The sequence below is a fragment of the Protopterus annectens genome, chromosome 9.part0 (genome assembly GCF_019279795.1).
Source record: "Protopterus annectens isolate FY-2018-M chromosome 9.part0, PAN1.0, whole genome shotgun sequence".
In the NCBI taxonomy this organism is placed as follows: domain Eukaryota; kingdom Metazoa; phylum Chordata; order Ceratodontiformes; family Protopteridae; genus Protopterus; species Protopterus annectens.
This window is the reverse complement of record NC_056743.1, coordinates 854,880,833-854,893,332: the sequence shown is the minus strand read 5'-3', so window position 1 is coordinate 854,893,332 and position 12,500 is coordinate 854,880,833. Positions and strand designations below refer to the sequence as shown.

The 12,500-nt window shown below is 38.3% G+C and overlaps 1 protein-coding gene across 1 annotated transcript in view; it reads right to left on the bottom strand.

Moving 5' to 3' along the window:
* VPS52 (VPS52 subunit of GARP complex) overlaps positions 1 to 12,500 on the bottom strand; it is a 449,815-nt gene that overhangs the window by 343,682 nt on the left and 93,633 nt on the right. The window contains exon 2 of the mRNA XM_044083563.1: positions 43 to 130. Coding sequence (XP_043939498.1) covers positions 43 to 130 — 88 coding nt within the window. The remainder of the gene's footprint in view (positions 1 to 42; positions 131 to 12,500) is intronic.

The following is a 12,500-nucleotide window of genomic DNA, read 5'->3' as shown; positions in this document are numbered from 1 at the left end:
TCCCCCCAACCCAAATACATGTGTAAATATAAAAGTGCTTACTATCAACTTCATCCAGGATAAACTCATCAGAGGTCAAGTCCAGCTCACCCAGATTCAGATCAGGGACCTCTGCAAGCTGCCCTTTATCCTATAAATGCAAAGCAAACATGTAAGCTGAAGACAAAATGAAACAAAAAGATGGTAATAAATTTTATTTGAAGCAATGCATACATCATTCAATTTCAACTGTATTAAACAAAAACTAAGCACTATTACAATATAAAATATACATTTAAAACAATACAGATAAACGGAATTGGTTATGAAAAAAAAAAATTTTGATTTCACAGTCCAAGCCCACCAGGTTCAAATGATAATTAAAAAGTAAGATCTTAATCAATTTTTAGAAGCTAGTCAGCATAGGAGGCTTTCACCATCACAGAAGGGAGGCAAAAATGTGGTTCCCAGTGACAAAAAAAAATCATGCATGTCAAAGTTTTACAAATTCACTCTTGATTTAGGAGCACATGGATACTGGTAAGGTTGTACAGCACCAGAAACTTGTATTTTATTATTTTTTCCTAGATAAAAGGGTCCCTTTTGTCTATCATATGGGAATAAGTAAACCAATAATACAACTTTAAAAGGTAATTCAAGATTTTATTGCCAACTAAGTCAGGCTCTGCAAAACTGGAATAATATGCTGGTAATGAGATGTACCATTAAGTAATCAGGCTGCATAATTCTGCTGTAGATGCAAATAATCCAGTTCCTTGTCTGGAGGCCCCAGGTAAAGGAGCAACAAGCGTGGGGTTAAAGGGGTAAAGGACACAAGACGGGTCGGTCTGAAGCAAAAAATAAAACTCTTTCACATTCATCAGTCATTACTCAGGAAGAAATGTGATCTTTGAAATGTTACACAAAAGCCTGTCAAAAAAAGACATCTTTTCCCCCCAAGCGTAAAATTTGTTGTCAAAACGAAATACTACACTTCCTCACTTGTCTGAAAAAACTCCAGTTTATGTCCACCATAAATAATGAAGTGATTCAAAATTGAAAAGTTTGCCTCAAGGTGGCACACAATACTATGGCCACCATCTTGGAAGTTCCAAGTCTCAGGTGATTAAATCTTCATCCTGAGTCGGGACACACTATCTATCTCAATTCTTTACCCAAGGAATCTTTACCGGGCAAACTGTCCTGAGGAAAGGAGACGTGAGGCTGACTATCGCTTGTATAACAATGACAGTGCAAACCTTGCCTATGAATAAGCTCACACAATGGAAGCACATATTCAGAAAATAGTACAGGGCCAAACATGGAATCCTGTGCGACATTGGACATGACAGAGTAACTAGACAAAGAAGGGATGCCAGAAGCTGTCTACTGGGTATGCCCAAAATATAGGGGGCAAAACAATCTAGGACAGACTAACAACTGGACAAAACAAAACAAACTTAAAATAAATGACAAAAGGCTAAACACTAAATGCCTTTTCTCATTTAATATATTATTTCAATCCTTAGGACAATATCTGAAGCCCCACATTTAAGTCTATAGACTATTTAATAAGATTTTGTGGCCCATTGTACAAATCATAAAAGATTAGGATGAAGTGACAACACTGATCTCTAGCCACAAGAGGACCATTCATAACTCAACAAATGGCCGTCTCAGAACTACATCTGGTGCAGAAGCAGGACTGGAGCACAGAATATACTCTATATTCCCATAAAGCTAAAACAATCTGTGAAAAGGCAGTTTTATAAATGGAGACATTCTGCTCACGCTTTGAAGGTAGGTGAAGTAATAATGCAACTCACACAAAGTTCCAAATGGAATTTGAAATAAACCATCTTCTAACAATCTCTACAATAAAGCACCTACAATAAGCATCCATGATACATCATCATCCTTACCTTTTAAGCCACAGAAAAGTCTATGGCTCTTTAATATTAATGGCTCTACTTCAATTCACCCAGTATGGCCCACAGTAAAAAAAAAAAAAAAAAAAAAAAAAACAAAATTAGTACTTATCTTCTGGGCCCTACCTTGAGTGAAGGCTCTTATAGGTTCATAAGATGACACTAGGCTATTGGACCGGAGGCCCTTATAAGCTTAGCCAAGAATTTCACCCATGTTCCCTCAAAGTCAGCACCTGTTTCCCTTGTTCAGCAGGGACACAGGTGGGATCCCAGGGGTATATTTTTTGTTTCCCATCCAGTCGTTCCAGTTTCTCTTAAAGAGATACTCTGCTTGACATAGACAGGAAGTCAATTCCACAGATGAGGGAGTCTTTGGGACACAAAGACACAAATCTATCCCGCCAACAAGTTCTAGTAAAGTCACAGACCAGGTTAAGTCCTTGTGTGCGGGTTGCGCAAGTGGAGTTTGTCTTACGGACATGCAGCAACCCCATCAAGGCTGGGTCTGAAATGGCTTTGTATGCCAGACACAAGTCACCTCTGAGCAGTCTGTATGAGACTGAGTAGAGGGACAGGGCTTTTAGCCTATCTGTACAGGATAGGTGTTTGAAATGTACCAGCACCCCAAATGAATTTTAGTCTAATAAAGAACCTGAGTTGGCCAGGAAATCAGAAAATCCAGGTGTCCATAGTTCACACATACAGCAACTCAGATGGATGTGAAAGATCCAACGGCACTTACTGAAGAAACGTGGGGGGGGGCAGCAGAGGGTACCCCAATGTCCTGGCCAAACTTTCCCAGTCTGCACAATGACCACCTTGAGTCTCCCTTGAAATTAGGCATGCTTAGTGGGGCTAACCTAGTTAACCAAAATAAATAAAGAAAATAAAAAAAAGTGTTTCAAAAAATAATAATGCTAACGGAAGCATACAAACTGACAGATTAGCAAAGGTTTACCTACATTATTGGTGGCAAAAAAGTTAGCAACATACATTTTTATTTGTTGCTTGCATAAACACTTTAACCCAATTTTAAAAATGTGCAAGTAGACAGAATAATGAAATTAGGGCAACGGCATTAAAGGGGGTTGGGATGGTGGCCTAATGGTTAAGGTGTTTACCTTAGAAACACAAGGTGCAGGGTTTGAATCTCACAAGGGATAATTGGCTAGGCTTAAAATGGCTTGCAAGAACAGTTAGCTTAGTACTAACCTATGAAGCTCTTGGGAGGGAGGATGGCCTAATGGTTAAGGTGTTTGCCTTACAAACACAAGGTGCAGGGTTCGAGTCTCACAAGGGATAATTGGGCTAGGCTTAAAATGGCTTGCAAGGGCAATTAGCCTAGTAATAATCTATGAATCTATAAACAAATATGAGTATTGACTATATAAGTTTTTATTTACTTGGGGGCACATTTAACCTGAGATGAAAGATCATAACAGCTTGTGTAAATACTGTATTTTTGACATACAGTTTTAAGGAGGAAAAGAACTGTATGAAAGAAGTGGAGAAATGGAAAAAAGGAAACAGAAATATAGAAGAGCTATAAAAAAAATCGATAAGATGGGAAGATGTAACCAGCATGAAATAGAAAACAGTAAGTAAAAAATAAATAGTTGAAATGACAAAATCTAAAGGCTGCAAATAAATCAGATGATATGTGGTTTAAAAGTAACAAAATAAAAGCGAGAGAAAGAAATTCATTATAATGACTCAAGTGAATAGTTAATACAATACTGATATATGTGCAGGATTACTACAAAACTGGTGGCACACAAAAGAACGCCAGTAAATTACACCAAAGTGCAGAGAAATAAATTACAAACATGAAAATACAGGACAAAAAGCATAGTTGTGAGAATGTATACTGGCCTGGGCAGAAAGTGCAAACAAAAGGAAATAGGAAAAAAAGAGTGATACACGTATCTAACACATAAACAGAGAACTACGAAAAAGTGGACTGAGGTGAAATGGAATTTCTGACGGCCTATGCTAACAAAACAAACAGACAAACCAAAGCGCCCAGCAGCACACACTTTACAAGAAATGAAATGCTCTGAACATTATGGGAGAAAAAAATAAAAGAAAATAGAAAAAAAAAAAAAAAAAAAAGAGAGAGAGAATATACCATCACCAATAAATTATTTGTTGTGTGAATGAATCTGTATTCATCATATGCTTGCATGGTTGAATATGAAGATGTGCTGTTTTGCTGTGTAGTCCAGTTATTTTAGCACTTAGCCCAGCTCTTTACTGTCAGCTGCCTTGAAACACCACTGTCTGCGAGCAGAACAGATTTATATTAACACTGCAATTTATTTCTAACACAAAAAATACCAATTGTAACTTCCTCCCTGGTCAAAATCAGAGCACAAGTTAATCAGATTTACCATAGGCCTGAAACCTCTTCAAATACCTTGATATTATAACATTATGCAAAGCTTAACCTACTGAAACAGAGTGATGACTTGGTTAAATTCAAAAACCCTTTCCATCTTAATGACGCCACAGCTTAAATAGAATCTTTCACTGCCAGATTTTATGTACCTGTAAATAGCTGCATAGATGCACCTGTCCTCCTCAGAAACAAATACAATGCCAAATTCAAAAATAAATACCTCTGGTGGAGCCAAAATATAAACAGGCCCTAAGAAAAAAGCAGTGCTAACTTTTAAGACACCAAAAATGTCCTCGCTAAACTAAACAAGGGACTCTGGACCCTGATTAAATCAACCAAGGCCAAACATGAGGTAAGCATAGCCACTCAGGTGAAGGATAACCACAAAGCCTTCTTTAATTACATTAAAAATGTCAGAAACAATGCCCAGTACTTTGCAAAACTAGTAGTAAATTATATCATATGCATACATACCCAGAAAATACAGGCCGTCTGCTAACAAATTAACTTCAAACTTCACCCCTCTCCACCCCCCCCCCACTCTCACAGATCACATACCCATACATACAGCCCCCCATAAATATTCCAACAAGTTCTACAGGTGCTACCCAAGGCAAACAGCTCTATATCTATGGAACCAAATAACATACCAGGCTGCCTGCTGCTGAGCCTAAAACATGACCTACATGATGCCCTACAGAACATATTCAATATCAGCCACAAAACAGGCTTCATTCCAGAGGAATGGAGGACGGCAAGTAGTCCTTTACCAACGCAAAGGTGGGGCTTCAATGGACCCAAGTAGTTAAAGACCCACAAGTTAGACCATTTCCATAGCCTTACAGATGAAACTGATCATTACAGAATTAATATATAAGGACATAGGTTACATACTCACTCTAAACCTAACCCAATTCGGATTTGTCAAGTGCAGCTCCTACCTATTTAACCTGGTCCACTTTTTCAAAAAAAAGTTACTGAAGCAACAGATGAGGGCAAAACAGTGCACACTGCACATCTAGATTTCACAAAGGTATTCAACACCATCCCAGTGTCAAGTATCATACACAAAGCTAAATGCCAGTCTCCATGCATTTTGTTGAATAGCAATTGGTTCACAAGTATTAACCAGGAAGTTATGGTACCCCAGCCTTTAGTCAATGTGCCACTTCCTGGTATTTACTTCTGAGTGGTCAAACCTAATGTTAAGGGTTTGCAAAACTTGGAAAATGACTGAAAACTTCACAGATTCCTCAGAGAGTAGCAAAATCCTCCAAGATGACATGTCCCAAACAAATAGCTCGTGTCAATACCATGGATTAAAACCAAATTCCAAGAACCATAAATTGTATCATTTGGCAAGCATGGCTCCCTTTGTAGCTATCGCACTAAGAACACACACCTGAAAAATCCCACAGTCAAAGATCTGGAACCTTATGCCAACAATAAACCATCCTTTGATCACGACATATCCACTGCTGCAAGAAGTCCTTTCAAATCAACACAAACAACTTATATCTAAAGGTATTCCATCCCGACATGCAATTGTTCCACTGTAGGCCAATCATTAAAAGTATAAAAAGAAGTTATATACTTAACATAATGTTCCATCTGTGTTGTCCATTTTCATTCTTCAACAACTGGGTTCAGAACCAATCCTCAGATCTAACTTGGCCGTTACTAAAGCTCGTGGCCACCAAAAAACCCTGGAGCTCCTCCATTACCCATAATGCACAAACCCCAACACTTCTCAGATCTTGTTTGCTATGCAGAACCATAATATATTATATATATATATATATATATATATATATATATATATATATACATACATACATACACACACACACTATATATATATATATATATATATATATATATATATATATATATATATATACACACATACATACACACTATATATATATATATATATATATATATACACACACACACACACACACACACACACACACACACATACCAATATATATATATATATATATATATATATATATATATATATATATATATATATATATAAATAAACAACACACACACACTTATTTATTTCAGTTTGTTAACCGGGAAAGTCCATTGGGACAAGGCTAACCGGGAAAGTCCATTGGGACAAGGTAGCCCATTTTCAATGGAGGCCCGAGGAGAAAAGCTCCAGACAGAAAGACAATATACAATGTATTAGTACAGCATATGAGAACAACAGTTTAACATTCAATATACAGCAAGGCAAGATTTTGCATACCTTGAAATATATGAGCTGAGTCAATCACTTATAAGATATTAGCAAAAACAATAAATTTATGTTCATTTAATACACTACATGTACTTAGCCAAAGGAATTTTAGAGAGATGAATTGAAGCAGTGGCAGAGATTAGAGTAGAATAGAATAGGGATAGGTATCAGGAATCACATAGGATGGGTACAGGAGCACTCCCAGAGGGAGTAGAGGTAAGAGTGGAGTACGGTTTTAAAGGATGGTAGGTTAGGGGTAGTTCTAATGTAAGGGGGAAGAGAGTTCCATAATCTGGCAAGGGAGAATGATAGTAGAAGTTGCCCTGGTGCGTGCAAAGGCTTGTAAAGTTCTAAGAGGTTCTGATTTGTGGATCTAAGTGTTTTATGTGACTGGTGAAGTTTTAGGGAAGTGGAGAGTGACGGACAGTTAGAAGGTTTGAAAATTAGCTTGTGTGCTGTAGTTAGTGGAATGAAATTTAGGTAGCTTGGGAGTTCCAACCAATTTAGAGCATGTAGGGAGTTGCAATGGTGAGTAGAGGATTTGCATCCTGTGGCAAACTTTGAAATTTTGTTATAACATGGGGAAAGTTTAGATTTTAGGGATGTTTGGAGGTTAAAGAGTAGCGGAGCTCCATACAAAAGGGAGGGTAGGAGGTAGGTGGTAGATAGGAGTTGTCTAGAAGACAGAGAAAGGTAGTGCCCTGTGTCGATAAAGCATACCAAGTTTTTGATGAGTCTTTTTAATATTGGTTTGTAGGTGGATAACAAATTTTAGCTGGTCATCGATAAGAACGACCAGAAGTTTTGTATGGGGAACTATTTCAATAGTTTTTGTTTTGTTTAGGCTAAGTACAGAGAAGGATGCTTTGTCAGCAGCAGTATGTCTAGAAGGGGTAAAGATCATTATTTTAGATTTGGAGGCATTTAGGGCTAGGTGATTGTCAAGCATCCAGGACTCAGTGGAGAAGGCTTCTTGCGTAAGGTTTATTAATAAAGGAAGAGTTTTGGCAGAGCAGAGGATAGTGGAGTCGTCTGCGTATTGCACCAGTTTAGCATTGGGGAGCTTTTGGCGGAAATCATTGATGAAAATGCTAAACAGTAAAGGACCCAAAATAGACCCTTGGGATACACCTGTTGGGGTGTGAAGGAAACAGGAAGTGCAGTAGTTCCATTTTACAGCTCGTTCCCTGGCTGAGAGATAGCTGGAGAACCATTTGATAGACGAAGAGGAGAGATTAAGATGGGAGAATTTAGAAAAGTAGAAGCACACGAGAGACAGTGTCGAAAGCTTTAGATAAGTCAAGCAGGAGCGTAGAAACTATGTTTCCAGAGTCACGAGCAGGGTTAATAATGTCAAGGAAGGAAAGAAGGGCAGTGGTGGTGCTATGTCCTGGTATAAACCCATCTTGGGTAGGAGTTAGGAGTTGGTTGTCCAATAGGTAGGGTAATAGTTGGAGGTGAATACATTTTTCGAGTATCTTAGAGATAGGGGATAGGATAGCAATAGGGCGAAAGTTGGAGATTGAACAGTTTGTACCTCCTTTATGGAGGGGGATGATGAAGGCATTTTTCCAGAGGTATGGTACATAGGACTCCTGAATGGAGCGATTGATTAGGATGCTGATTGGAAGGGCTATGCCATCAGCAGCTAGTTGGAGAAATTTGGATGGAATGCCATCTGGGGCATTAGAGCAAGGTTTTAACTTTTGTATTAGCTTTTTTATAGTGTGGGTAGGAACTGATTTGAGAGTAAAAGGGGAGGACTTAGGGTTCATGGATGTTAAGTTTTGTTATCAGTTAATTTGGGGGGGATGTTGTTAGGGAATGAAGAGGTGAGTTTGCCTATGGAGTCAATGAAAAAGGAGTTAAATTGGGTAGCTAGGTGGAAGTCTGGTGTGTCTGGGTCAGGGCAAGGGTTCTCTTTTTTTGTCTGGGGATAACATTGATGAAATACTATTCCAAAATTTTCTGGGGTTGGTTTTATGATTATTTTGAAGTTTAAGGTAGTAGGATTTGTGGTCAGTGGCTATTTGTTTTTTACTTGATTTCGCAGGTGCTTGTATTCAGCAAGAGAGTTGGGAGTTTTGCATTTTTGGTAGTATTTCCAGATTTTATCTCGGTGATGCATAAGTAGTTTTCTGTCTTTAGTTAGCCAAGGGGCTGTTTTGGATCAAAGTCTTTTGGTTCTACTGGGGGCAAAGTGGTTTAAGTATATCAGTGAAAATTCTATTGAAATGTGAGACTGCGGCATCTAAATGGAAGGACTTTAGAGGGTTCCAGTCTATCTGTTTTAAGGTATTACAGAAAATTAGGAGGTTGAAGTTTTGCATGTTGCGGGTGGTACTGTGTCTGTGTTAAAGAGGATGGTGGAGGGGGAATGGCATATGGAGGTAGGGAGATGGTCACTAAGGGAGTCTGCGAGAGTACCACTAACAGAAACTCTGTTTGGGTGGGAGACTAGTATCCAGTCAAGGATGCCACCTGTGGTGTAATCTTTATTTGGTCTAGTAGGGGGTTTGATTAGCTGTGTGAATTGATATAGGTTGATGCTTTGAGAAGGGGTAGATGAGTCAATGGAAGACCAGTTTATGCTGACATCGCCTAGGATTATAGTCTCACTATTTATGTTGGAAGAGAACCAGACAAGAATATCTTGCAGTATAGGGATATTGTTACCAGAAGGAATGTACAGGGAGGCAATACAAAGTTTTATTGTTATTTACTTTGAGAAGGGCAAGGGTTAGCTTAGCGGTGTCAAACGAGGGTATGGGCTTACTATAGGGTGTTACTGTTAAAGAGGAGAAGAGTAAGGCTACTCCTCCACCTTTCTTTTGAGGTCTGTCACTTCTTATAAGTTTATAGTTAGGGGGCATAATTTTGGTATCTTTTATGTGTGGTTTTAGCCAGGTTTCTGTGATGGAGACAATATCAGGTTTGTTATGAGAGATCCAGACGTGAAAAGAAGGTATTTTATTACAAAGGCTCCTGGCATTAAGTGTGGCAAGGAGAAGAGATTTGTGGTGCAGGGGAGAGCTATGTGAATGTGGTTTAGAGGTGGAGTTAAATGAAGGCCCTGGGTTAGGGTGTATGTCTCCAGAATGGAGGAGGAGGGTAATACATTTAGAGTAGAGTAAGGATAGGTAACTATTTTCTAATGGGTCATATGTGTAGATATTGGAACCTAATGAGGTGAGTTTGGTGGGTATGGGAAGTGGTTTACTAGGGGTAAGGAAGAGCTTCCTTTGAAATAGAAATGTTTGTACAGGTGTGGGGAGGCTTGGGTTGTAAAGGGAAAGTTCTTTTTAATGTAAATCGCAGTTGTATGAAATGGAGGGGAGTGGTGAAACTGTGGGAGACTAGTAAGGTAGAGTAAGCAGAAGAGGATTATGCTTAGAAATACGGGTATTAGAGCATAGGCAGATTTTGTGTGCATGGTGGAAGACACATATGTGTTAAGTGAGAAGGATGTGTAGGGAGACAGATTTTTAATAAGTTTGAGAGGAGAGGATTAGAATGAAATGTGTGAGGGTGTATTCACAGGGATACAGAAGGGTGGGGTGGAGGGGGGAAAAGGCAGTTGTAGTAGTGAGTGGATAAGGAGTAAGTGGGGGACAATATTTGAAGGGTTTGGCTACTGGCTATGCTGATGGGGTGCGTGCACTAATCACATAGTAGGGATAAGGTACAGTCAGTTATTGAGTAATTGAGGCAAGCAAGTAACATAAAAGCATACACCATCCCTCGCCGTCTAATCCAGATCAAAACACCCATTGGAAAAATACAATGTCCGCTGATCTCACAAAGTACAAACAGTTGAAAAAACAGAAAATGTCAAACATCCCATTCGTTAGAACATTAATTAGGCCAGACCTAGATACAAAATGTCCTAGGTAGCAAGCTCACACAGGAATCCTAAACCTTTTTCTCCAGTAGTTTGCTTATTTTGATCCTAGGGCCTATCATTCGAATTCCCCTTCCAAAAATCTTTCCTTCTAAAGCTGGAATTTGAAAGGAGGTCTATAGGTATACAAACACATTATATATATATATATATATATATATATATATATATATATATCTCCATACACACACACACACACATATATATACAATAAACACACACACACACATATATATATATAAACACACACACACACACACATATATATATAAATACACACACACACACATATATATAAATAAACACACACACACACACATATATATAAATAAACACACACACACACACACACACACACACACATATATATATATATATATATATATATATATATATATACACATACATACACACACACATATATACATAAACACACACACACACACACACACATATATATATATATACATAAACACACACATATATATACATAAACACACACACATATATATATATATATATATATATATATATATATATATATATATAAATAAACACACACACACACATATATATACGGAAGTCTGCATGTTGGCATGCCTGTATGTCCACAAAGATATTTGAGCTGAACAGCTACCAAGGATAACCTATGACTTTTTTTTGGATTGTAAGAACCTGGCTACGTATCGGAACCATTAACAGATTTGATAGTTTTTTTCTTGGTCCTTGGTTTGAGCTGAACAGCTACCAAGGTTAACCAACGAACTTTTGGGCCTTTTGAGATTGGGTGTGTATCAGAACTACTGAAAGGCTGAACACCTGTGCACCATTTTGTCGAGACCTGGCTTTTGGGTTAGCACCGGACTCTGTTTGACTCCTGATATGTTGCTCGTTGGATGGAGTCTAGATGGGTTACATGTGTTGTTGCTTAGGCATGCTGTTTTGTTTTGAGCACACAGTTTTGCTTTAAGCAGTCAATTTGTTTCAGCACGTATGTTTAGCACGCACGACTGCTTTGGGCACGCCTTGCTGATTCAGATGTGTGCTGTTTGTTTCGCCTCCACCTAACTTGCTTTTATCTTACAAGAAGTGAAGGTTATTTTCAAGAAAACCTTACTTATGGGAAAACATTGTTTTAGGACAAACCAGTTGTGACTATTTGTTATAAAGACTATTTCCTTAAACTTTTCTTTTAATTCCTCATTGGACTATCTATTGGTGTATAATACAGCTTCAACGGAAACAATGGCTTCCATACATGTAACGAGGAAGCTATAAGAGTTTCTTTTAAGCGACTGCTTCACTAACATAATGAGGAATTGTCACGAATAATCATCATTGTTAAACAAGGTTTGAAGAATTGACTTTTCATTTCTTTCATTCAAAGAGGACTTTTTATTATTTTTTGTATGATTTTTTATTTTAGTTTTTGTTTTAGTTTAGTTTTTTGATTGCCACTTCGTCAAATTTAGGTTAATACCCTAACGTGAGTACTCTGTGGCTCTCATTTTTGTGATTGTTTATGTTGTTTACTTCACTTACAATGCTGATGTATTCACTGTTAGGAAGCTATATTTTTTTCTTTGCTTAATGGTCTCAAATGTACTGGCTCTGTAAACTGTAATATAGTTCTGTTTTTGCACTACTGTGACGCTGGGAACCACGTGGCGCACCTTTGCAACCGGGACAGAATAAAGCCGGTTAACCCTTGACTGCTGCTTATGGGGCTCTGCCCGTGTTTTTCTCTGCTGGTCGCTTATGTGGAGCTAAGCCGCTTTTAGTCCCCTACAGCGTTTACGCTTGCAATACAACTCTTAATCAGGCAACAGCTATAGCGGTCAGTGCATATTTACTCTGTTTATTACAGCGTCAAGTTTCTCAAGCTGTGTAAATAATGCCACTTATCGTAGCGTCCACGTGGTCCCCAACTACACAGTACTAGTATTCTAAGGCTGGATGTGGCGTCTCAATATAATAGTTAAGCTGAATTTTGGTCCCCAAAACCCACACCAGTACGTTTAGGTTTATTCCTGAATTGGC